We start from the raw sequence: 25677 nt of genomic DNA on the forward strand, positions 1-25677 counted from the left end.
GGTTCATGTCCATGATCCCATCCATCACAGTGCATCCCGTAGCTTCCAGCCAGTCGAACCGTTGCGAAGCTGAAAGCCGGCTGCCCCAACAAGCATGAAGACTAGGCATGCCCGCACATCACATCACATCACATCACAGCAACACGGCACGGCACAGAGGCACAGGCAGACGCAGCAAGCATTTATTGTCTGCTTCTGCATTCGCATCTGCACCTCCCGCCCGGTTGACATGCCTTTTGCTGGCCTGCGTCGTTCCATTCACAACGACTATCTGAACATACCTAGGTAGGTAGCCAGCACATCTGATTATTTGCCGTAGCACGGGTATCTCAGGTACTAGGTAGGTAGGTAAGTTTCTATGGTTATGGGGTCTTTCCTCTCCTCAGTTGTCTCTCGTGGCTTCCCCGTCATCGCTGCATCTATCTCCACTTTGGTTTGTCCTCCTCCTGACGGTTGTCGGTTGACCCCCCCCCGGCATCTACCCTACCAACCTACATGGGTAGGTACTTTGGTGTAGTGATTTTTGTCCATCCCCATGCTCCTCGACCCTGGCTCGTCCCAATATTTCCATCCCATCTCAGCCTGTCCACACTGTCCCATGCTCGCAACAACGGAATTGGGTCTTGACTCTCAGTTCTTGCGCCTCGCCCTCTTTGTCTCTCTCAGCCTCTTCCCTCCTTCTCCTCCTCCTCGTCCACCTCCGATTCTGCAGAGGCGCTGCCATTGTTACGCCATTCGGCCTCGGATGTAGCTTCTGTCCTCCGCCTTGTTAGGATACACGTCCTACCGCTGTACGATCGATCCTCCGTGCATCTGTCCATTTTGACTTGCCACTTAACTGTTGGCAGTTGTACATTCCTTACTTATTTTCCTACTTGACCTCTACCACCCTTCACTTTGTTCCATTTGTTCTGTCTTGTCATTGTCTCGAACCAACCGGCGCGCCGTTGCTTTTTCTCCCCCTACACTTGTTTCTAAAACTTCCGACAAACTATCGACCGTCCAGTCCGCCACGCTCGGTAAGCACCCTCCGAGGGTCTCAGACGAACCTCCGTCTTCCGGTCTGATCGCTGCGGGAGAAGCTGCTTCAGAAGAAAAGAAGGAGTGACCTCCAAGAGAAGAGGCTGACCACAGCCCCCCCTCCACCAGAACCGCGCGAGACAAGCCTTCACACGCAGCTGTTCCTCCTTCCGCACTCTCTCGCGCCGCGTGTCTCGCCCGACCAACGTTTCTTCCCCGACGTGTCGCCGGCTTTCAGTCATATAATCGGCAGACCACCTCGCCTTGTACATTCGTCAACCTTTTCGCTTGCCCGTTTCCTTCAATTCGATCCTTCTACAACCGATCTAACTACCTACCTGGTGTCGCATGCGACATCCCACCTCGGATTTTCAAACTCGACCTGCCGAATGCCATGTCAACATAGAATCGCTCTCGACATACCGCGACCCTGGCATTGTCTTGTCAATTGTTATTGCGACTGCCGACCCCTTCGATCGCTTTCCCCCCTGCTTTTCCTTTCCCGACGTTCTTCAAGGCTTCGAAAGCCAGACAGTTTCAAACCTGGATTTAGTTGCTATATTTCCCTGTCAAGGTGGGCAGCCCTCCAAAACTGTACCCGAACATCCCTCCCCGGTCATCATACGCCCCTTATACCGTCTGGGTTCCGTGGACTTCATGCTAAGCCGAGTCCCAATCGTCCAGCAACGGCCACTTGAGCGAATCTGCCCTTGTTTCTTTTCCAATTATTTGGGCCGTCCGCCGTCACCTATCATTTGTCACCTCTTTGACAAGAACTGCTGCGCCCGCGACGCAGTAGGACAGCATTACCACATCGTAAGTTTCACCAAGCCAATTTCATGCATCTTCCTTGACACAGCCTTTCGGCTTTTCCCTCCAATGTGCCTCTCCCGCCGCACTGAAAACTAACCAAAAGCCAGTGGGGGTTAAACAGCGTCAATGCGCCACTGATCGCGCGGTCGGACTGCTCCTCTGGTGCCTGTCATTTCCACCGACAGCAAGGATCCCTGGGGACCAGCTGTGTGCTTTGATCCCCTACTTTCCATTTTCTCCAAAACGGCTGGCGATCCAAGCACACTTCCTCGCTGTAAGCCGGTCGACCCAAACCTGAATGCTTACAACTTCCTCTTGAGAGGTTCAATTGGGGACCACTCCGCCCTCAACACCTCATTGCGACTTTTCCTCTCTGTCTCCGTCTTTCAGTCAACATGGCTGTCTGGGAAACCGAGGACGAGTCCAGGGGCGACGCCGCCGTGACGGCGTTGCCTACACCCCAGGATACACCCTACAGAACACCATCACGAAGCTCGAGAAAGTCTCGCCGCTCAGCCACCCCTCCAAATGGGAAGAAGAGCCCTTCACCTCCTCCCGTTCCCCAGAACGACAAGGGCTCCAAACGCTCATCCCGAAATATGACCAACGAAGATGGCATCAGTGTCCTCGACCCGCGTCGTTTCACACCAACCTTGCACGCCAACCTCGTTGCCGAGATCCTGAACTTGAGGCGAGATCAAGAAGATAAGGCGAAGCTCATCGAAAATCTCGAGGTGTCTTTACATGCCTCGCGCCAGGAGCAGGAGTCGCTCCAGGAGTCGGCAGCCACCGCCATCAAAGAGAGCCGCTCGCTGCAACGTCAATTGGCCCTACTCGAAGGCGGCACCTCCTCGGCGATTGGCGAGCTTGCCCGCGAGAGGGACGAGGCCGTTGACTCCATCGCGGAAGCGAAGAAGAGGCTTGAAGTCGCTCAAAGAAAGATCCGAAGCCAGGAAGAAGACTCGCAAAGGGTTCACGACCTATGGGCCCAAGACAAAGACTCCTGGGAGGAAGAGAAGCGCAAGTATGAACGCAGAGTCCACGTTGCCGAGAGCCGCTTGAAGGCCGTCCTGGATGAGGTCGCCGCCTACCAGGCTGCTCAGGCCAACGGCAACGGTCATGACAGCGAAACGGAGGATCAAAAGGACAACGATGCGGCGAGCGTCCGAACCATGAGCATGACCAACAGCGTCCGGTTCTCCATGCAGCAGAGTCCCGTCAAAGTCTTGAATGGCAACTCTCTGGCCGACGAACTCAACCTCGAAGGCGATGACGACTGGCAAACCGATGATGGCGGACGTGAGAGCGCCCTTTCCTACCACCGTCACACCCGAACGTTCAGTCGCGACAGCGTTTTGTCGAGAATTCATCGAAGAAACCAAAGTCTGGAAAGCCCTCAACGTCCGGGAAGCGTGACTCGAGGCAGACTTTGGATGAACCAGACAGTTTTGGAGGCACTGGAAGACGGGATTCAAGAAGACGACGAGGATTTGATGCCACCCCCTCCGCCGCCGCCGCCAAAGGTCACCTACGCAGACACTGGCATTCAGTACTCGCCTCCTCCGTCACCGAAGCTGGATCCAATCAAGCCAGCAACACCTGAACCCCCTGTTCGGGTGGAGAAACTCCCGGAAGTCGAGGCCACTCCCAGAGGTGAGTGGGAGGTGGAGGCCAACCAACGGCGCAAGCGCGTCCACATCAACCGACCGTTGTCTATCGAGCCGCGCCCATTCCACCAAATGGTCTCGGCGGGCTCACAGACAGCCGAGGAGCCTCTGAGTCCTCCCAAGACGCCCAAATCGCCGTACAGGTCCATGACACCGCCCCCTGAGAGCCCACCCACCGAAATGGTGTCGACCTTGACACAGACGGACAAGCCCGAGGAGAAGCCTCAGTCTCCCCCGGTCTTGCGACCGACGCAGGAACTGAGAATTCCAAGCATTAGCATTATTCCGCCCTCGAGCCGCCCAACGACGCCGCGGGAGCCCCGACTTCCGCAATACTTCAAAGACTTTGGTTGCCAAGTGTCAATCATCTCCTCGGTAGAGACACGGTCTACTGCTGTCCAGACCGAAGAGATCCTTTCAGATAAGCGACTGGCCAATCTCCCCGTCCACCTGCGCCCTTCAGCAATCACATCGAGACCCTCGTCTCCCGTCATTGCAACCGCCATCACGACCGATGATCCACGGCACTTTACTCCTGTCCCTGGACAACTGCCGCCGAGAAACCCGAGGAGACTCACTAGCAAGCGCAGCCTTACGGATATGCCCTCATCCCCGCCCGTTTCACCCGTTTTTGGGGAGCAAACCCGTGACGCCTATCCCGGTAACAACGATGACGGGCCTTTGTCAAGCCATACCGCGCCCATGCGACGTCCGCATCGCTTCAGCAGTCTGTTCGCTGGGTTTCAAGACGCTCAGAGCTCTGATGAGCAGGACGAGTTTGATGCTGATGTGAGCGACTCCGAGTACCGAACCGCCCTGTCCGCTCCTGGAATGAGAATGACGGACTCTCGGGCGTCTAATCGCACATCTGTCAGCACATTTGCGGCATCACCGGAGCAGACCAAGAAGTCTGTACCCATGAGGGGCTCAGTGCGTCCAATCGGAACCGAAAGTTACAGCTACAACCTGGACAACAGAGACATGGCCGTCAAGAAGCCCCCAGCGAAGCCTACGGTCAGGGGCTACGAGAAGACTTCTGTTGGGCCGTCCGGCAAGCAGAATGTCATGCGAAAGGCCGCCATGATCCAGAGCGGCATTGCCAGCCATCAGGGCCGCCCCAGAAGCCCCAGTCTTCCGGAACCTCGTGATCCTCCTTTCCCTATCCCAACCCGGGCCAGCTCTCGGCGACCACCGTTCAGTGCCAGTGCCCCGAGTGATGGCCAGCGGAGCCCGACAAAGATGGACGCACCGTGGCATCGCCGAGGCATTGGTCGCAGCCACTACCGTGCCGGCAGCATTCACCGTACTAACAGCATTCGCAAGGTACGATCGGCGGCCGCCCTTCCCCGGAATCAGAGATCCCGCAGACAAGGAAGCAGGTCCCCGCCTCCCTTCTCGGAAACGACCGAAGCGCCAGAGAGCCCAAGCCTGCCGCCTCTTCCGTACAACGATATTACCAGCCCTCGGTACGACACAAGCTCCCACTACAGGTCGCACAAGTCAAGGCTGTCGACCACGACGGCCCAGACCGCCACAACGGACGTCAACTCTGTCGGCGGTGCTTCCAATGGCGCGTCGCAAGCCACTGGAGTTGTCGACGCCATAGCCCAGACCATGGTTGGTGAATGGATGTTCAAATACGTCAGGAGACGCAAGTCATTCGGAGTGCCCGATAGCGGCAAGGACGATTCCAGCAATGACCGCCACAAGCGATGGGTTTGGCTGGCCCCTTACGAGCGGGCCATCCTCTGGAGCAGCAAGCAGCCGTCATCCGGTAGTGCTTTGATGGGCAAGACCGGCCGGAAACGTACGTGACAACCTTCATATATCATGAGAAGCAAGCTAAAAATGAGCAGTAACAATCCAGTCCGTGCTCGATGTCAAGGACGACAACCCTGCTCCCAAGAACCAGGGGGCTGTCTTCAACCGTTCGATTCTTATCTTGACGCCGCAGCGAGCGTTGAAGTTCACCGCCACGTCTTCTGAGCGACACTATGTGTGGCTCACGGCGCTTTCTTTCCTGGCACATTCGACCCAGGCAATTCCAGAAATTATTGCGACTCCGCAACCTGTGAAGGAAACAACGGTACCGGATTTCGAACCGCCACAACCTACCAGGCGACCTGGCATTCGTGACTCGATTCGACTGACAAAGAGCAAGGCCCCCCCCTCGGTTGTTAGGAGCGCAGGCCCGCCAAGTATCCCAAGTGTTCCTAGCATTCCCTCGTCAAGGACAGGCGATGCGTCCGGTTACAGACATGCGGAGGCATTCGCGTCCATGCCGAACAACAACCATCAGCGCGAGCAATCCGGAGACGCGGCCGAACCCCCCTTCATCCCCCGGTTCACTGAGCGCTCAAACCAAACCACGGTCCATGGAAGAAAACGAAGCAATACCGGAGGTCATGTCCCACCGCCGCTCTCCTTCCGCGGCTTTTCTGGGCCGGGCAGCGTGGGGCAACACAGCTACACCAACAGCAACGCTGGCAACAGCGTCGGCACGGCAGGATCATCAGATATATACCAGTCTCAACCGTCGCAGGGTTCGAGCAGACAGAGTTGGGGCATCAGCACCGCCGGCTCCCAGCGCACTTCAGAAGCCTCGTCACGGCCAGGCGGCAACTTCTTCGACGCCATCGGCACAGTGCGAATGGAAGCCTTCATCAGTCCCTTGGCGTACTCAGGATTTGACAGAGACCCCGATGAGCACGAGGAATACCGGTATCGAGCCCGAAGACGGAGCAAAGAACTTCGACGTCGCCAGAGCCGCAGCCGCCACCGAGACAGCTACAGCTCTCGCGGCACGCGTGGCACAGACGGCTACCATGGTGGTAGCCGAGTGGCTGGAGAAGAAGACTACTTCAGAGATGACCCGTTCAAGGGCTTCTAACCCCTGGGGCGTTCAGTCATCTACATCGTTCCCTGTTGCGAAAGGATTGGACCGGAGCGCGCGGGATTGCATTCTTTCGATACCCAATTGTGTACTATTTCTTGTGTGTAAGTAAGGTATGTGGTTGTTAAAACAGGACCATGTCCCAGGACAGCCTTTGTGCTAGGAGTTTGGAGAGGTACGGGAAGGCAGATGGCTGCCGGTAGTAAGTATGTCTTCGAAAAGACAGGTTGTGTCTGATCAGGTCACCATGCCGCAGATCGTGGGGGCATCATGGAAAAGATGATGGGTTGTTGATTTGTAAGATGTAGTCGATTCGAAGGGATTGATGTTAGCTTCGCTCTGTAGATAGGTTCTCGGGGACGGATGTTTATCATTCAAAAACCGTTCAAGATACATTCTCCTAGTGCGATGGTATGTCTGTGACGGGACCTTGGAGAAGACCGAGTTTCTAGGTAGTTCACAAACAGGATCTGTAAGAGCAATATAAAATGCCCCTAGAAGTAGACTCCCATAAAACAGATTCGTGCCTATGGAATGAAGCTACTCAATGCCCGTTGACTCTCCAAACAGCGAGACTTCAGCTTCAAAGCACAGCCACAAATTGGCTGCTAATGAGATTAAAGACGTCCGGAGTCAGCGCAATTGCGCAAACGCACAACATACAAAAGTTGTGGACGAACTCTTCTGGACGCAAGCCCCTTCAATTCTTGACTGCGACTTTCTTCAGCGCCCTCGTCCTCTTCCGCGGCTTGCCCGCGCTGATGCCCGTGTCCTCCTCGTCCGCGGGAGCGCGACGTTTTCGGGGTCTGGTCACGGGACCGGGTCTGGCTTCCCCCCCGGTTTCCTCTTCTTCTTCCTCTCTGCGATCGTCATCGTCCGCGTCGTAGTTGTTCTTGCCCTTGCCCCTGTTGGACTTGTGGCCCAACTTGGTGGGGCTGTTGGACTTGGGCGCCGTCTTCTTACCCGACACCGAGGGTGCGGTGCCGGGCTTGGAGTCTTCTTCGTCGTCTTCGCAATCGTCGTCATTGACATGTGCGTTTTTGCCTTTACTCTTGATGGACTTGGTGGGGTTGCTAGACTTGGGCGCCGTTTTGCCCGCTGCGACGGCCTTCTTGGCCGGGTTCCTGTCCGCGTGCTCCGGTTTCGCCGGTTCTTTGGGGGATTCGGGACCAGACACTGATTGACACTCGTGCTCGTGTTTGTGTTCATGCGCGGGGCCCACGGGCTTCTCGTTGCCGTCGCCGCCCTTCGAAACAGCCGGCGCACCTTGATCAGCAGGCGCTTCTTGGCCCGAGTCCTCGGGAGTGTCCGCGTCTACAGATCCTCCCCATCATGCCTGTTGTTCGTTCAACGTCTCCTCGCAGATCCTGAGCCGGACGCCGGGATAGCTAACGTCACGGGCCGGCGCCATGGCCCAGGGAACGGTGCTCAGCTCTCCCACGACCTCCGCGGCTATGAGCTGCGGGAACTCTGAATAGAACCCTCCTGCGCGACGCCAGAGACGGGTACGTCTTTGGCGACTTTGAGGTTCCTCATGGCGGTCCGGAGCTTCCTGGCAGGCTCCTTGTGCTGCGACCAGGGCGGAGCAAGCGCCACGAGACGGGCGACGAGTTCTTTCGTCGATTCAATGATGCCTACCTGATGGGCGTCCTTGGATCAGCAGACTTGTCCTTATCTGAGGATGAAACAAGAGAAATAGAGAATTAATGGGGTAACGAAGCATGTACTTTATGGAGTATGCCGATGATGGTCGTCTCCCGCATCATAGCTGCCTCCTGCGTCTGAACGACGTCGAGGCTAAGGCCGCCGAAATCGACCAGCTGTTTGAGGAACGTAAGGAGCTCGTTCCATGCGGTACACGCGCGCTCTAGTGCGCGGTGGGAGCGCCAGCGTTGAATGCCGTCGAGGTCCCCCTTTTCATGTTTGTCTGCCATGACTTTGGCGTAGTTCCAAATGGTCTGAGCCGCGCGCCGAGGAGCTCGATGGGGATCTGACGCGGGGATGAGATATTAGCATTTTGAATCCCAATCATGCGTACAGAGAGGAGGGGGACAAGTGAGAAACGGGAATGGAAGGTCGGCTCCTTGGCCGGAGGGAACGTCCACTTACAGCCGTGCACTCATTCCCCTCTCTGCTGCAGAGGATACATGGCTCTTCTACTTCAGCTTCGCAGCACCTCAGGAAGATGTGGCGATGGAGGGACCCCACACACGCGGTGCATGGATGAGTATCCTCGAGAGTCTGGAAGCCGACCACGTCGTCCAAATGTTCCTTGAGTTCCTGCCGGACGTACAGAAGGACAGACATGTCGGCGGTCGTCTGAGCTGTACCTGCTGGATGCTTCGGAGGGTTGAGTGACAGGGGTAGGAACTTCCAAGCTGGTGATTTGGAGGGCTTTCAATTGAAGGTAAGAAGGAAATCAAGTTAGAAATAGATGCATGGAGCGAGTAGAGGCTAAATATCAAAGAACTCACATCTTCACATCAAGGGGGCGACGGATGGGGCGACATGAGTCACGGAGCCTAGAAGTTCCCACTAAGAACTGAGAAAGACCAGAAGGCAGAAGGTTTTGGTGGTGTCACCCAAGTATTCAGGTAAATACCCAGAAGTTTCAATCGTCCAAGGCACTCGCCGATTGATGTTCTAGCACCATCGGGATCTGTGAGCGAACAAAGAGAATTCCTTTAGCAGAGAAGAAACGTTTACCTGTACGTTTGGTAGAAGCCTCCAAGAAGGCAGAGAAATATCCAGAAACCACTTATTTCTGTAACAGGCTCATCTCGGCGTAGGTTCCCGTGCTGATGCGGCCCGGCCTATAGGTTCGGCGTTCGGGGGAAGTTCAATTACGGGGCCGCTCTCCGGGGGCGCACCGACCCCGCACCCACAGCACGCCGCACCCCCCACTAAGAAATTTCACCCCTCCACGCAAGCTTGAGGTACCTATCTGCAGTGACGTGCCAACCTCCAGCCGAGAAACAACACATCAGCTCACATTCAGCCTTTTGCAAGTGTTTTCGCTCAACCACCAGAGCTTCCCCTTAACTCGTCCTGCCTTGCTTTTTTTTCGACAGCACCCTTCCTCCTCCCACAAGTCCAGAATTGGCCGGTCGCGCCCTGAGCGAAACACTCCACCACCCCTCCTGTACCACGTCGACAGCTCGGCACCTCTTCCTTCCCGCCGACCGCGCCGCAGAGGCTGACCGCCCAGCCGATTAAAAAGAATACCCGAAAAGGTCACAAACGACAGTAGCCACAATGGAGGCCGAAACCCTCGACCAGATGCAGGCGCGACACCGCAAGGAGCAGCGCGACCTCGTCGGACGAATCACCAGCAAAAAGAAGAACGCAACAAAAAAGTCACGCAAGGGTGTCAACGAGGAGTGCGCTGATATGGAGAGGCGGCTCAAAGAGAAGCAAGAAGAGGAGCTCGCGGCCCTGACCGGCGGCGGCGCAGACGTTAACGAGGAAGTGGTGGAGGAGGTGGCAGACGCCCTGGCAAATGACGATACGGCCGCGGTCGCGGACAAGCTCAAGGAGACCTCCATCTCGGAAGCCACCCCATCGACGGAAGACGATACCCAAACACAGGACCAGGGGCAAGGCAAGAAGCGCAACAGGCAAAAGGAGCGCATGGCGCGGCGCGCGGCGGAGATCGAGGCCGCGGCCGCAAAGGCCGAGGAGGAGGCGCGGGGCATGACGGACCACCGCGGCGCCGAGAAGACGTACATGCTCAAGGAGTTCAAGACGCACTCCCTCGCCGAGAAGGAGATCGCACCGGACGGGCACTGCCTCTTCTCCGCGGTGGCGGACCAGCTCGCGCAGTGCGGCATCCCGCTGACAGCCACCGCCGCGGCCGCCGCGCAGCCGCCTTACAAGGTCGTCCGAACGGCGGCGGCGGAGTGGATGACGGCCCACCCGGACGACTTCGCGCCGTTCCTCGAGGAGGACCTGGAGGCGTACGCGCGCAAGATCCGCGACACGGCGGAGTGGGGCGGGCAGCTGGAGCTCGCGGCGCTGGCCAACGTGTACGGGGTCGAGATCCGCGTCGTGCAGGACGGGCGGACAGAGAGGATCGGGCCGAGCGCTGGGAACATAGACGGCGCCGCCAGCGAGGAACCCGGGGCGGCGGGGAAGGAGATCTGGCTGGCGTATTATCGGCACGGGTACGGGCTAGGCGAGCATTACAACTCCTTGCGGAAGACGGCGTGAGAAAAAAAAAAGAAGCATCAGGTGGTTGGAATAATATTATTTTTTTGGTTGTTGTTGGGAATCATGAGTCATATGGCGGGTTTAGTGCACAGCATATACACAGCATATGCGAAGACGGGGGCGTAACCCATGGCATAGGATGCGAAGGCATCGCGGAACAAAGACGCGTTTCAGATGCAGGTATTCAGTGACTCCAGACGTGGATCCAATCGCGCACCGTGCCGTCCTCGTTCATGCCCGCCCGGTGCGTCCTGGTGGGCTTAACAAGCTCCAGACGCCTGAGGCCGTCCTCGCGGAAGGGCGGGACGACGACGACGTCGGCGGCGTCGCCGGCCTGCGTCGAGGAGGAGAACTCGAGGGGCTCGCCGGGGCGGGAGAGCAGCGCGAGGTAGATCTCGGGGGTCAGCCCCCACGGCGGTCCGGGCTGGGAGAGGGGCTTGCCGGAGGGGAACTCGAGGCAGACGAGGCGGCCGCGGGGGCTGAGGAGGGTGGCCATGCGAGTGGCCCAGGAGGAGCGTGCGGTTGGTGGGAGGGCGCAGAGGAACTGGTTGGCGCACGTCAGTCGAATTCTTCCTCTCGTGCGAGGGTCCGTGGGTTACGCTGCAAGGGAGCTCTCACGGTGTAGTCAAAGATGAGGTCGAATGCCTTCCCGCGATTCCATTCTTCGAGCCAAGAGTCGGAGAAGAAGTCTCCCGATAGCCACGTCACGCAGCCGGGCTCTGCCCCGCTGGGGTGACGGATGGCGTAGACCTCAAGGTCTTCATCCGGCGCTTCCGTCTCAGCTTCGAGCTTAGCTGCAATGGCCTTCTCGTTTTCCTTCGCTTCAGCGATTGCGGCGGGGGAGAAGTCGAGGGCGAGGACGTCGTAGCCTAGATTAGCCAGGAGGAGGGCGTCGTGTCCCTTTCCACAACCCGGCACGAGTGCCGTTGGCTTTTCCCGGCTGGATTGTTTCTGCTCTGCCGGAGAGGGGGTGGGCGGAACCAGATCAGGACGTGTCGTCAGGATGTCAAGGAGGGCGAGAGAGGGGCCGCCGCGGTCCCAGGGCGTGTACTTTTCCTCCCAGAAGGCAGACCATTTCGGGCCATGGTCCGAGAGTGGTGCGTCGGCAAAGGTCGTTGAGAGCTTGTTTGACTCGTTTGCCATCGTGGCTGAGATGTTCGTTGTTTGTCGTTGGGAGATATTTGGATTGGGATTGCGGCCCACAAGACTGATACTGGCTGTAAGAGGGACTCAACAGTCACCGAATGAATGCTTCCTTTGATGGCGAGTGAAAAAAAAATTTGCGGATGCTAAGATAAACAGAAACAACTCTTTTTTTGTTTTTGTTTTTTTGTCTTGAATCGTTTATTCGAAAGATTGAATCAGGTGGAGAGTGAAGTCATGAGCTCAGCACCCGGAGCTAGTGACCTCACAACCCCCCCTCCCCCGAGGACCCCGCGCCGCGACGAAAAAAAGATGCCCCGCGTTCGAGAACAGCGACGTGATCCCTGTCATTGTCAGGGACACAACAGGCGCCTTCCACCTTTGAATAGCTAGCTGCGGTAGGATGATTAACCCCGGACTGCAGGGCAATGCTCAATGCGTCCTCCTTGTGTCGGCTGGGCGCCTGCCTGGCTGTACTGTATGACGTTCATTCTCCACGGGTGAGATGAGGTCCTCCTCGGTAGGCGACGATGCGCCAGTCATCGCGGACTCCTATCACCTGGCGTTGAAGAAGCGGAGTCCAATCGGCTAGGGTCTTCCCAGCAGGGACATGAGTCGGTTGAGCGAGTCATTGGCCAATCTGTCAATCGCTATATTCGACCACGGGGGAGTTGACCCCAGAAAGGAGTAAGTGGCCTAATTGAATATACCGCTCTCTTTACTTACACAAGCAACAGCAATGTCAGCTCCCTCCTTTCACTCTCGAGCATACCCGCCGTTCTCCGAGGTTCTTTGGCTTCATCTTTCACCCTACTGCCCTCGAAAACGTTGTTACTTTCTGAAGGTGTCCGAGACCATCAGCGGCCCAACAGCCACTTCCAGTAACAGCAAGTAGATGCGGTTAAAGAATCGCAAGGAACAATGTGTTGCTGGTTCTCTCTTGAGATTTCTACGAATCTAACAGGGATGGCTTGCGTTCGACACCATCAACCCCTCCATCAAGGTCCTGGCGCCTTGGCGTCGTAAGTAACGAGTGCTCTCGGGGATGAGTATCGCTGACATTGTTCAAAGTTCCTGAGTTCTACCAGCGCTTCCAGGTAACGTAACCTGGGAGTTTCGAACTGAGATATCATGTGACCGTCTTGTCTTCAGGGCCGCAACGACCTCATCGACTATGCTGCCGAGAAGGGCATCCCGGTTACCTCCACCAAGGCCAAGCCCTACTCCATGGACGACAACTTTACCCACTGCTCCTACGAGGTGAGTCTACATACCAGGTACATTCGATGTCGTTGCTTACAAGACATAGGCCGGCATGCTCGAGGACATGTGGGCCAATACCGTCTCGCCCCTCAAGGCTCCGGATGCCCCCTTGGACATCACCATTCACTTCGAAAAGGGCCTTCCCGTCAAGGTCATTACTCCTGAGCAGACTTCCTTCGACGAGCCCACATCAACCTCGAGGGTCTTGTTTTGGATGCTAGAGTTCGCGAGCTTCGTAACATCATGAGCTAGCAGGTATTCATATCTAACAAAGAAAGAGAAGTAACCAATGTTAATTGTAATTAGTGGATACACCTTATCTACAACGGGATGTACTTCAGCCCGGGGCGAGCCTTCTTGTAGCGTGAGTGAGTCCCTGGAGCATTGCCAAGCTATAGCTAATCCTCGAAACAGCGAGTCTCGACCATGCGCAGCAGCGGGTACGCTGAGGAACGATAACACAGCTCGCAGAATCTTACTGTTACAGGTCAACGACGAGATCCGTCTCCACTTGTACAAGGGCAGCGTTTACGTCTTGGGCCGCATCTCTGAGGAGAAGCTCAATTCCGAGGAAGATGCCTCCATGGACTCTCTCACCAACTTCGATTCCTCTGAGACGGTATGACCTAAAAGATCGTGTTCGGGGAACTACAATGCTAACGAAATTACATTCAGTCTGGCTTCATCACCATCTACGCTCTCCGCCTCAAGAAGGCAAGCACATATCGCGTGTGTTTTTCTGGAGAAGTGCAGACGCTGGCACAGAAGACAGTATGGTGCTCAGCAGACCGAGGCTGGTATCAAGTTTTAGATGGGAAGACTTTGGAACGTGTGAAGATGGTAGTTTGGAAAGTCGGATGAGACGCAGACTCAAGCCCGAATTGGTTCCGGATGATCGATACGCAATTCGAGGCTAGGGGAGTGAGGTGGCAGCTCTATTGTCTGTCCTCGCAGAAACACGGTCGGAAACGCGGCTTTTCCAGTATATAACAGCAAACCCGCATTACGGTTGGCGTAGAAGGGAAATCGAATTGACAAAGACCTCAGAAGTAAAGATTCGTACCCCGTGGGTGGCGAGAAATCTGCTGATGGCAGCAGTGCCAGATGTTAAAAAAAGGCTCGAGTGATGAAGCCAAGTGCTGCCTTTTCGTTAAGTTGTAACCGACCACGCTCCGAAGTAATGAGGAAATGCCTAAGATGCGACCCCACGCATTTCAGCACAGGAATTAAACCAGTTGTTGAAATGATTAATTCTTGGTCCTGGGTTACAGACTATCGGAATAGCCGACTTCGGCGCGTGCCCAGGGATTCAGCGTTGAGTGCAGTTGTCGTTCGGTGCACAGAATGAAGGAGGGGAATTTGTTTACTTTCATCAAACCGAACAATGTGGATTGCCAACCAACAAATAGTCATGGTGCCTCCAAGTTCAAAGGACATTGTGGCATCAGATGCTCCGCAGAGTTAGTGTGGTGGTGAGGAATCGGGTGTAGTATTAGCCGCGGCTAAATTCTGACGGCGATAGTCGTATATCTTAGTACGAGACGGCCTGCCCTTTCGGCTCCCAACCGCCGACCCTTCAATAACCAAAGCGGGGTTGCCCCGTCCGGAGGGCGTCAGCGTCCCCGATGCCGGCCGGGAGCGCCAACATCTTTCCGCCCCGCCCCGTACGACGGTTCATTTCGCTCTTACCTTTTTTTTCTCGTCTACAACACTTCACCAGAAAGCTCTTCAAATCCCAAATTCCGCTCCCCCTTTCTACCTGCCAAAACCTCAGAAACACATATCCGGCATGGCCGACCTATCAACCTGCCTGCCCTTGACTCGGGCATCGGTTGTGGAAGCCCACAAGCTCGTCAAGCCGCACGTCCACTACACCCCCGTCCTCACCAACAAGACCCTCACGGCGCTGGCGTCGACACCGCGGGCCGCGGAGGACCTCAGGGGCACCAAGTGGGAAGGGCGCACACCGGCGAAGCCCGTGCTCCGGTTGTGGTTCAAGTGCGAGAACCTGCAGCGCATTGGCGCATTCAAGGTCCGCGGCGCGTTCCATGCTGTCGAGAGGCTCAAGAAGGAGCCTGGGTGGCTCGAGAGCGGCGGCAAGGAGAAGGGTGTCGTCACGCATAGCTCAGGTACGTCAGACTTGGCCCTTGATCTCACCTGAGAGAACCGGGACATGAGGCAACACGGAGGAGGTCATTTGTTGACAGAGCCCTCAGGAAATCATGCCCAGGCTCTCGCCCTCGCGGCCAGGGAAAGCGGTATTCCGGCACACATTGTGATGCCGGACATCTCCCCGCCCAACAAGATCGCCGCGACGCGCGGGTACGGCGCAAACGTGGTGTTCAGCGGCAGCACCTCGGTCGAGCGCGAGGCCGTCGCCGACCGCGTCATCGCCGAGACGGGCGCCCGCCTCGTCCCGCCCTACGATCACCCGGACATCATGCTGGGCCAGGGCACCATGGGCCTCGAGCTGCAGGAGCAGGTCCGCGATCTCATAGCCGCGGGTCATTCCGCTGCGAACCCAACGTTCAACTCGACCGGCCTGCCGTCGTCCGACGGCAAGTCGGGAGCGAAGGGCCTTGATGCCATCATGACGCCTTGCGGCGGCGGCGGCATGCTCTCGGGCGTCGCGCTCAGCTGTGAGGGCACGGGGATCAGGGTGTTCGGCGCGGAGCCCGAGTTCGAGGGCGCCGACGACTGCAAGCGCGGCTTCGAGGCCGGGAAGAGGGTAGAGAGCGTCAAGACACTCACGATCGCCGACGGATTACGGACGCCCGTGGGAAAACACCCGTGGAGCGTCATCTACGAGCGCCGGCTTGTAGAGAGCATGTTCAGCGTGTCGGAGGAGGAGATCAAGGCGGCGACGAAGCTGGTGTTTGAGCGGTTCAAGCTGGTGGTCGAGCCGAGCGGTGCCGTGCCGCTGGCGGTGGCACTGTTCAACGAGGACTTCAGGGCCATGGTGGAGGAGGAGGCGGGAGAGGCTGGGTGGGATCTGGGGTTGGTTTTCAGCGGCGGCAACGTTGCCATGGAGGGGCTTCTGAAGATATTTGCTGCCTAACACTTGGAGCCATCTACACATTCATCGACGAAAGACAATGATATGGAACACTGGTTTACTAGCGACTTCAAAAACCAACTGGGCCGAAGAGAAATAGCCCGTCCGTAACTAACTAGGGCAACGCTCTTTCTGGCTTGCTTTACGAAAGCCAAGAGTCGTCTTCAAATCTCCAAGACTCTTGCGCCCGGATCTGACGGCTCTTATGAGCTTGACAAGGCTATCGCGCGCCTCTGCCAAGAACAAGACGAGAGTGTGCAGCTTGATGGAGAACGGGTGTCCGATGAAGATGATTTCGATTGCGGGGACAAAGACGACGACGCGAACAAAAGTGTTGATATGTGCCAATTTGAGTAAGAAGCGGCGCGAGGCACACTGGTTCTCACTCCGGCTGCATGCCAACAGATGTGGGATATACTGGAGGAAGGCTTGGACCGGCTCCGGTTCATACTAACTCTTGCTGAAGCTGACGACATGACCTACTAGGGCACATTTGTCGACAAGGATTATAGTATCTTCACTGGCAATCAGGGTGCTCCTTACTGATTGGAGATCAGGCCCAAAGGCATCCCATTTGAAGGCCTCAGCCGATCTCTGCCGATCAAAAAAAATCATTCCCTTCTACCGAGCTCAGAGATTCAAGTGGGAAACTGAGGAGGTTTGTCACTTCATGAATGTCTTGAGGAGCGTCTGGTTTCAGCTGGATAAAAGCTGGGGAAAGATGTTGCAAAGGGATGGGAAGGAGATAAAGGAGAGGTTTGGATGGCTACTCAGCTATATCAGGACTGAAACATATCCAACAACGTTCAGCATCTTGTGGACGCACTTCGGGAATGATTGGATCAAGATAGAGGTGTTCTCAGGAACCCGAGACATCCATTCGAACTGTGACGTTGGTTGCCACATCATTGGTCACCTCAGCCCGGACTTGGATCCGAATAGAGTCAGAGCAACCATCACTGCGACCAGTTTTTCAGCGGTTCTCGCGGATTTGTCTTCCCTCGGGGGCCGGGGGGGGTGGGGGGGCAGATCAGTCAGACCCCCAGCCGAAAAGAGCCATGGGATCTTAATTGCCCGCCTGTGGGCCACCTGTGGGAAGAATTGTACCTGAAAGGTTACGTTGCTTGGCTTCACATCGAACGCTGCGCCAAGCTTTAGCGATACGGCAACCAAGACCTGGTCGAAGACCTGGAAGCCATCTCTCCTGAACTTGATCAAGAAATCAGAGTTCGATCGAAACTTCGATCCGAGTCTTCTGCTCTTGAGCGCGGACGAACTCCTCGTTGATTGCAGGCTGCTCCACAAGCAAGAAATGGGCCTCCAAGAGGGTTCACTGGCTATGGGTGCTGCTTTTACGGCTTCTAACGATTGTAAGCGAACTTGTCAGTCTCGTAAAGGCGAGGATGAGGATATCACCAAATTCCGGGGACGTCGCCGAAGAAATTCGAGGTAACTCCCTCAGCTACTTACCTTATTTCGCTTCTATACGACAGTAAGAAGATTTGGAGGGGAATCGAAGATATAAGCAAACAACCTTGGTCGCAAAAAGAAATGGACTGTATCGTCAGAACATTTCCGAACGGCGAATCTGACTGGGGCGATGTCGAGATAGCACCTGGACCATTTCAAGCACAATCGCACACCGTACGCATTCAAGCAAGAATGCCAACAGAATCTCAGCTAGACCTCCTTCCAAGATGATGGGACCTTGCCGCAGAGAAAGTGGCTCATAAAGTCTTCAAAAGAAAACGTCTCTTGGTCTGAGATGGCTCCGCTGTTGAAGGAGAAATTTGATACGGAGCTTGCACAGACAGATATTGACTTTTTGATCCAACAGAACATAGAATAAAATAAAAGCCTCCTTGGAAGAACATTGTGGCCGAGTTGCAGCAGGCTTTGAGGTGCCTGTACAAGTACAACTTTCTCGTTTCACAATTCAACGTAATCCAAGATAACCTATTTGGACGGTTCAGACTCGCGCAGAGTGAGGTCATGGTCCGAAGCAGAGATTGACTGGCTCTCCAGAGACACCGGCGGCACGGGGTGGAGTTGAAAAGGGATTGCAGCGCAATTAAGACGAAATTCGGCCGTGAGCGGTCGATAAAAGATGGTCGGAGGTGTTGCGATTACTAATTTTTGTTGAGTGTTTGCGACGAGGGCATGGGGATATAGCCGGTGGGAGCCGTTCTATCCCGAGCAAACCAACCATCCGGTCTCCCATGGAGGGGGGTGGGGGGGGGGGGACAGGAAAAGCCTTCCATCCATACCATAATCCGTTTCTTGTAGAAACAATCGAGCGGTTGAGAATTGTGTTTCCCGTGCGCGTTGTCGTCCGTCCTCGAAGTGAGGTTGTTCGGCCGATTAGGGTGATACGGACGGCAGTTCGCCAAGCCACTGTTGTCTGGTCCCGGCGGACACAGCGGGTGTTTCGGCCCCGCTTGTCCGCGGAGATGCCAGATCGGTATCCACCCCTTACCCTAGGTCTCGCTGACCTCAACAACAGGCCCCATACCCCGTGGGGCCGGGTACCCGGCGATCTTCCCGTCTGACGTACGCACGCCAGCCGCAGTGACCACCAGGTCGAGTGTGTCTCATCCAGTCATTCTACGCCCACATTCACCTATTAATCTGATTCACCTTCCCCTCGACCATAAATATTTCCTCCCTTTTGACCCAAGGGAAAGAGTCTCGAACAGCATTGTCTCACAACGACCACAACAACAACCCCGTCCGCCAAAAAGGGTTCAAGAAGTCGGCAGAAGAATAAAAAATAAGAAAGCAACAATAAGCAAACATGTCGCGCTCAAGACTGGTCTCCTGGTTTCCCCACGTCAAGGCGCCCGTCATCATCAATGCGCCGATGCTCGGCTCAGCCGGCGCCGCCATGGCAACCGAAGTCCATAAAGCCGGTGGCTTCGGTAAATACCTCCCCCTCCCTTCCATCCTCCCTTGACTCGGCCAAAACCAGAAACCAGAAGCCAATGTCTCTCTCTTTCGTGTCGCGCCGGTTGGACTGACAAATCCTCCAGGTTTCATCGCCGCGGGCTACGACTTCACGGAGTCCTCCACCCAGGTGACGGACCTAGACAAGGCCCTCACCCAAGCCCGCACCCTCCTCTCCACGCCCCCCGCCGACGGCGCCAACACCCTCCCGCTCGGCGTCGGCTTCATCACGTCCCGGGACCCGGCGTCCCAGTTCACCGCCAACGTGCTCCCGGTTCTCACGCGCCACCGCGTCGCGGCGGCCTGGCTCTTCGCCCCGAACGCCGAGACCAAGCCGCACGCAGGCATCATCTCCGCGCTCCGTGACGCGTCGATCCGGGTCTTCGTGCAGGTCGGGACTGTGGCCGCCGCGCGCGAGGCGGCGGAGGACGGCGCGGACGTCATCGTCGCGCAGGGCGTCGACGCGGGCGGGCACCAGTTCGCGCGCGGGTGCGGCGTGGTGGCGCTCGTGCCGGAGGTGCGGGCGATGCTGACGGCCGAGTTCCCGGGACGGGAGGTCGCGGTCGTGGCGGCGGGCGGCATCGTCGAGGGCAGCGGCGTCGCGGCGGCGCTGGCGCTCGGGGCCGAGGGCGTGGTCATGGGCACGCGGTTCGTGGCGACGGACGAGGCCCTGAGCGCGCGGCTGCACAAGGATGTCATCGTGCAGACGCGGGACGGCGGCGTGAGCACGTGGAAGTCGGACTTCCACGATAAGCTCGTGGACAGCGAGCTCTGGAAGGACGGGTACGACGGCCGGGCGATCGTGGGCGACATCCACCGCGAGTACCACGCGCTCGGCGGCAAGACGGCAACGGTGAAGGAGAGCCAGGAGAGACTGCGGTCGGGGTGGAGCGAGGACGAGGGGAAGAAGATGATTGGGAAGTGGGCGGGTGCCGGAGTGGGACTTGTCAACGAGATTAAGCCGGCGGGAGAGGTGGTGGTCGAGGTGAGAGAGGCTGCAAGGAAGAGAATTCAGGAGCTGGCTGGGTCGATTTAGAGGAAGCCCGTGGAGGCTCGTATGGGCACATCCGTCTGGACATGGCTGAGGCGCTGCACCGGAAAGTCCGACTGGTGCCGAAACCGGCTCAAGCACAGACACATTGTATAAGAGCCATGAAAATGGTATCGATGGGATATGATAGCGTCCCTCTTTGAGAAATAGTCGTGATCTGATCTAGTGCCCCTTTTCCGACTTTGTCAACTTTGCTGCGCTTTCAAAGTATCCCTCCGTACCGCCATACTTGGCCAAGACACCGTCTACATTGACCTCCTCGACATCCCGCGTCCGCGTCCGCCCCAGCATGGCCGTGTTTCGCGTGCTCGGGATGCGCAGCATTTCCGTCTCAACGGTCCAGCCGCAATCTTCGGCAATCTGCGCCGCCCAGTCGACCAGGGAGGCATAAGTCGACTGCGACTTTGTCTTGTCTCGCGGGGGCGAGGGTCGGTACTTTTGGCCGCCGAGCGCGTGGCTACAGCAGGGGATCATGATGAAGGGGCTATCAGAGAGCGTCGCGAGGATGGGCGTCCACGGCGTCAGCTCATCCGCGTGGTTCGAGACGATGAAGGTGCCCTTGGGGAATGCGCCGTTGTGCACCTTTGCCATGTCCAGAACAGGCCCCTGGCCGTCGGCGTACGATGGCCTGGAGACGATGTCAGGGAGGAGGACCAACGCTTGGAGAGAATCCCGCCCGTTCTGGACGGAATTGTACTTGGCCCAGGACTTTCTCGCTCTGGCGTCGAACCCCCAGCCGGAGTAGCCCTCTTTAATCAAAAGATAGACCAGGAGGCCATTGCCGCAGCCAATGTCGACGAAGCCGGGGAACGGCTGGTCCTTGTACATGTCTGCCCAGAGCTCGATCAGAAAAGCAGCGATGCCTAGATCCTCAAAGACGTGTTTTGAAGGGTCAGTGGTCTCGGCCCAGTTCTCCACCAAGTCTTTCGCATACTTGAGCTTGAGCTCTGCGTAGCGGTTCTGGAAGCGCGCCTGGGGGATGACAACGTCATGGTGCACTCGCTTGGTGTAGCCTTGAACGCGCCCCTGGCCGTGCTTCCAGAGGGCCTGCAGCAGCATGCGGGCGGTGCGCACCAGCTTGTCGACGGCGAAGTCTGTCTCGCTGTAGAACAGGTAGTGGATGGAGACGGTCCCCACGGCACGCGCAGCGTCCCACTCGTGAAGATGCGCGACACCCCGGACCTTTGGGTGGTAGAAGGGGAGGTCGTCGGGGGAGGAAGCGTGGGGGAGGTAGACGACCAGGGACCTGGTCTTGGTGGCATCTGGGGTACATGAGGCGAAGACGCACGTCTGCTCCAAGGGATCGTCCCGGCGAGTGTTGCGCGGGATCAGCCTACGCACGAGAACACGGTCGTTGTGAAAATCCCTGAACACGACAGGGACAGGCCGCTGCTGCTGCCGCTGCTGCTGCAGCTGCACATCTTGTGCGGCGGCGGCATCTTCTCCGGGTGAGTCTGATGCAAGGGGAGGAGAGGAGGGTATCCAGGTTGGGTCGGAATCATGAAGGATGTCGGCACGGAAGAGCCATGACGAGTTGATGTTTGGGTTCTTGACCAGATTCATCATGACATCCTCAAAGACGTCGGGTCCGAAGGCGCAATCTTGCTGCCACAGAGGGTGCCAGACCTCGCCCGAGACATCATGGATGAGGGGATCCGCTGATTGCCCAAGTGCCGTTGGGTTGTATGCCATGATGCGGCGGGAAACAAAACAGAAAAAAAACAATGATTTAGTGTATTTTTATTTTGGTTTCCCGGGCTGCGTGCGGAGGGAAAAAGAAATATAATGAGACTCCGAGCTCCAGAATGTGCTGCTGGGAGGAGGAGCTGAGACGTGTGACTGTGATTGACTGTGTGACTCGGAGCAGATATTCGCATGAACGATTAGAAAGGGCGCTAGTCCTATCTCGACTAAGTGCCGCAGGGTCGGGCCTGGGGCCCACAGATGCGACGCTATGAGTTGTCGAGCTTTTTGTTTACTTTACTTTGCGAGGTGGGGGGTGACATGGCAACGGCAGACGCCCCCCAAAATACAACAATCGCCCAGCGACTCCATATACAGAAAAGAGAAAAGGGTGCTGTGGTCCGTCCTCGTCCTGCATAAGCTCCCGACCACAAGCCTGGTACCATCATTGATGACAAACACACATTCCACTGCTTTTTTTCTTTAGGATCTTCCAGTCACACACAGGCATACAAGCTTCCAGGCCAACTCGTTCCGTCGCCGCTCTTTCTCTCCTCCGCATGTGTTGTTGACCTGGATGGGAATCCTTCTCCCCCCTCCCTCTCAAACATATTGCCTACTTTCCGCAGTGATTGGTCGTCTCCGTCACGACAGACACACCCATCACGATGGCGGACAACGACAATCTGCGTACGGCGTCGCTGTACATCAACAATCAGTTGCTCTCGCGAGGTCTCCTTCGCGATGGCCAGACAATCAACTTCGCCGATCCGGAGGACAACCCGGGCGGCACCGAGGCCACCATGGGCAAGATCATGAGCATTGTCAATGATTTGATCTTGCGCAGAGACGTGCGTGTCCCTTCTGTTTCCATTGCTCCTTGAACCCCACGTATCTTGCTTGAAGAGGCGAAGAAGAAGCCCCAGTACTGAGATTGTCTTGTTTCCCCCTCCTGAAGCGCGACGCCGAGAACCGCGAGAACCTCTCCACCACCCTGCGCACCGTCCGCGCCGAAAACCTCCGATACACGAACGACATATCACGCCTTTCGGAGAAGAACACCGAGGCCCAGCGGAAGCTCGACATCAGCGAGGCCACCGAGAACACATTACGAACCCAGCTCAAGTCGGCCGACGCCGCCGTCCGCGGTCTCAAGGACGAGGTGGCTCGCGCCAAGACCCTAGTGGCCCAGACCCGCGCCTCATGCGCGACCGAAGTCCGACGCCGCGACCGTCAGATTGACGGTTTGAAGAAGCAACTCGGCGACGCCGGTCGTCCCCGCGGCGCCGCAAAGAGCTCGGCCGTCACCGTCATCAGCGTTGTCGCCGGCGAGGGCGAGGAGAAGGTGTCACCCAGACGCGTGGGTAAGGCCGGCGCGAGCACGGACGACTCCAACTACGGCCTTCGCAGCGAGACGAACGAGTTCCTGACGGATCTGGCGAGAAACCTGAGCGATGAAAACGAAACCCTCCTGGCCCTGGTCCGACGGACGACGAAACGCCTGCGCGAAATGAGCGGCTGCGATGTCCGGACAAGTCAAGGTGATGGGCATGCCGTCGCACTCCCCACCGCCGAGGACGTGACTTTCGAGCTGGACGCCATTCTTGAGCATCTGCGCTCCATTCTGACGAACCCCTCGTTCGCCCCTATCGAGGAGGTCGAGATCCGTGAGGAGGAGATTGCCCGCCTGCGCGCCGGCTGGGTCAAGATGGAGAACCGCTGGCAGGAGGCCGTCCACCTCATCGATGGCTGGCGGCGGCGTATGGTTGCCGACGGCAAGTCTGTCAACATGGAGGAGCTCAAGATGGGTCTTCGACTGAGCCCCGTGCGCGTTCGCGATGTTGAGGAGACGCAACAGGGCGGAGTGGACATGCAGGAGCTTTCATGCGTCCAGGAAGAGTGTACTGCTGACCTTGAAGAGTACGAAGGAGAAGACCAGGAAGAGGAGGAGGAGGAGGAAGAAGAGGACCAGTCTATGCCCGACTCTCCCTGCCCCGCTCCGCAGAGAGTCGAGTCTCTGCATCTCGTTCCCGCTCCGGACCGACACTATGCGGCTCCCGAAGAGGAAGAATGCAACGAAGAGGACCAACAGAGCGACTATGAGTCGAGTATCTTTGAGGACGCCAACGTTGAAGAAGTCGACGTGGAGGAGCCCAATGTCCAGATCCTCCAACAGTCTACTGCTTTCCTGAGCTCTCCTCCTCTGCCGCCTCCTCCTCAGCTGAGCCCGCTCCGCGAAATGCCATCTGCCGGCAACCGCGATGCCCGGTCGAGGCGCGAGAGACAGGGAGACCATCACATGACGGCGGTCGAGAAGCATCGCACCATCCGCGCCGTCGACACCGCCGCTCCCAAGCCGCCGCCCCATCTCGTCCAGCTCCCGAGATCCCCGCAGAAGCATTCTCACCCAGTTGACGACCGCTCCCGCACTACTTCTGCTGCCTCGATCGAATCCAGCTCAACCCACAACGGCGCGCCCCTCATCACACCATCCGGAACCCCGCCACCGCCCGATGTGAACAAAACACCTACAGCTCGCAAGCTTCCAAAGCCGCCGCGTTTGGTGGCAGCAGCAGCTCCTGCGGCGCCGTCGCCCGTGGTATCCGCACCAAAGGAGAACCTGTCTCCAGTCAAGACTGTCCGCACAGTTTCCCAGGAGAGCCAGGAGAGCTTAACCAGCCAGGAAAGCTGCGACATGGCGCCTCCTGCGCCTGCCATACAGCCCAACGACACCAACAAAGCCGCGACACCGCACCGTACTCCTCTCCGTCGCGTCCCCTCCCGTCTCCCCCTCCCTCGTCCATCGGACCCGCCACCACAGCAGAGTCCCCTGACGATGGCCACCATCGCAGCCAAGCTTGCCGCCTCCGAGCGCGAAGCCGACGCAGCACGCGTCCGTGCCAAGCTCAAGGCCGCCCGCGGAGGCGCCCTCAGCAAACCCACGCCCGCGACCCAGCAGCAGCAACAGCCAATGCCGGCCCCTCCCCCGCCAGAGACCATCGTGGCGATGCCAGCAGAGCCGCAGCACCTCAACGGCTCGCCCGCGAGGACAACGTCGGAGGACCAAGACCTCGACCCCGTCAAGCGCGATCTCCCGCAGGACGAGGACCAGGAACATGCGCAGCCGCAGCCCGTGAAGCGCAAGCGCGACAGGCGCGCGAGCAAAGTTGCGTCGCGGAGGCGGAGCACGCTCAGCCCGTGGGAGATGGAGAGTCTCATCTCGGGTCAAGTCGCTGTCCCACCATCGCCTTCGCGGTGATAAAATGCTCTGCAGAATCACACGCACGCACGCACGCACGCACGCCCATATATACCACTTTCGTTTTTGAGCAACAAGCATCCGTATCTCATCTCACCATCACTATAATACAACCACACCGGGGGGGGGGGGGGGGGGGGTTCCCCTCTTGTTCTTTTCTTTCGGGAGGGAACGAAACTGTCTTTACGGGAAAGGATATCCAAATCGGCGTTTAGAGGCAGGTGCCTGGGCTGGGTGACAAACGTCGAAGCGCCGCGCGAGCAGAGAGAGCGGACGTGGGCGCCGGCATGGGTGGGAGGTTTTGGGAGTAAGGAGGATCACGGGGAGTGCGAGAGCGGACCTACTTCGCGAGCATGACTTTTTTTGTCCTCCTTTTTGTTTTTGACATGACGATTGTTAGTCAGTACCACTGTGAAATCTTTAAACCCCTCCACGGTATCACGACAGCAAGAGCCTGTTTGCGTGTGCCATGTTTTTCTTATATTACTTGTAGCTGAGAGAGCTTGAATAATCAACCACCCAATCCACCTAAATTTATAACTATGAAAAGAAAATCCGTTCACTTGTGTATCACGAAAGAACGGACGGTTTGGGGTGTCTGGGTGGGAAGGACGGGGGGGGGGGGGGGTTCGTCCGCCTGTTCTCGACTCCCAGTCATGTTCTCGTAACAAAAAAAAC

The 25677-nt window shown here is 57.3% G+C and overlaps 8 protein-coding genes across 8 annotated transcripts; 5 read left to right on the forward strand and 3 right to left on the reverse strand.

Annotated features, from left to right (window-relative positions):
* Positions 1–2228: 2228 nt before the first annotated feature.
* Positions 2229–6390, forward strand: CH63R_09285 (Nuclear migration protein; the record flags this gene model as incomplete). Its single annotated transcript, XM_018304259.1, has 4 exons — positions 2229–4803; positions 4824–4966; positions 5112–5307; positions 5357–6390. 4 exons carry the CDS (start codon positions 2229–2231, stop codon positions 6388–6390), a joined length of 3948 nt encoding a protein of 1315 aa, XP_018156282.1.
* A 703-nt stretch (positions 6391–7093) lies between these two features.
* CH63R_09286 (uncharacterized protein) lies at positions 7094–8700 on the reverse strand (the record flags this gene model as incomplete). Its single annotated transcript, XM_018304260.1, has 4 exons — positions 7094–7707; positions 7875–8043; positions 8121–8383; positions 8541–8700. 4 exons carry the CDS (start codon positions 8698–8700, stop codon positions 7094–7096), a joined length of 1206 nt encoding a protein of 401 aa, XP_018156283.1.
* A 948-nt stretch (positions 8701–9648) lies between these two features.
* Positions 9649–10602, forward strand: CH63R_09287 (OTU-like cysteine protease; the record flags this gene model as incomplete). Its single annotated transcript, XM_018304261.1, has 1 exon — positions 9649–10602. The coding sequence occupies one exon, from the start codon at positions 9649–9651 to the stop codon at positions 10600–10602; it is 954 nt and encodes a 317-aa protein (XP_018156284.1).
* A 184-nt stretch (positions 10603–10786) lies between these two features.
* Positions 10787–11745, reverse strand: CH63R_09288 (thiopurine S-methyltransferase; the record flags this gene model as incomplete). The annotated part of the gene is made up of 2 exons (XM_018304262.1): positions 10787–11146; positions 11221–11745. 2 exons carry the CDS (start codon positions 11743–11745, stop codon positions 10787–10789), a joined length of 885 nt encoding a protein of 294 aa, XP_018156285.1.
* A 1227-nt stretch (positions 11746–12972) lies between these two features.
* On the forward strand, positions 12973–13819 carry CH63R_09289 (Argininosuccinate synthase; the record flags this gene model as incomplete). Its single annotated transcript, XM_018304263.1, has 6 exons — positions 12973–13005; positions 13055–13243; positions 13407–13448; positions 13496–13627; positions 13684–13737; positions 13781–13819. 6 exons carry the CDS (start codon positions 12973–12975, stop codon positions 13817–13819), a joined length of 489 nt encoding a protein of 162 aa, XP_018156286.1.
* A 978-nt stretch (positions 13820–14797) lies between these two features.
* Positions 14798–16066, forward strand: CH63R_09290 (Pyridoxal-phosphate dependent enzyme; the record flags this gene model as incomplete). Its single annotated transcript, XM_018304264.1, has 2 exons — positions 14798–15137; positions 15225–16066. The coding sequence occupies 2 exons, from the start codon at positions 14798–14800 to the stop codon at positions 16064–16066; spliced, it is 1182 nt and encodes a 393-aa protein (XP_018156287.1).
* Positions 16067–20219: 4153 nt separating this feature from the next.
* CH63R_09291 (tRNA (Uracil-o-)-methyltransferase) lies at positions 20220–21749 on the reverse strand (the record flags this gene model as incomplete). Its single annotated transcript, XM_018304265.1, has 1 exon — positions 20220–21749. One exon carries the CDS (start codon positions 21747–21749, stop codon positions 20220–20222), a length of 1530 nt encoding a protein of 509 aa, XP_018156288.1.
* Positions 21750–22408: 659 nt separating this feature from the next.
* On the forward strand, positions 22409–24999 carry CH63R_09292 (NIMA interactive protein; the record flags this gene model as incomplete). Its single annotated transcript, XM_018304266.1, has 2 exons — positions 22409–22591; positions 22699–24999. 2 exons carry the CDS (start codon positions 22409–22411, stop codon positions 24997–24999), a joined length of 2484 nt encoding a protein of 827 aa, XP_018156289.1.
* Positions 25000–25677: the final 678 nt, after the last annotated feature.

The sequence above is a fragment of the Colletotrichum higginsianum genome, chromosome 6, assembly GCF_001672515.1.
Source record: "Colletotrichum higginsianum IMI 349063 chromosome 6, whole genome shotgun sequence".
Taxonomy (NCBI): Eukaryota; Fungi; Ascomycota; class Sordariomycetes; order Glomerellales; family Glomerellaceae; genus Colletotrichum; species Colletotrichum higginsianum.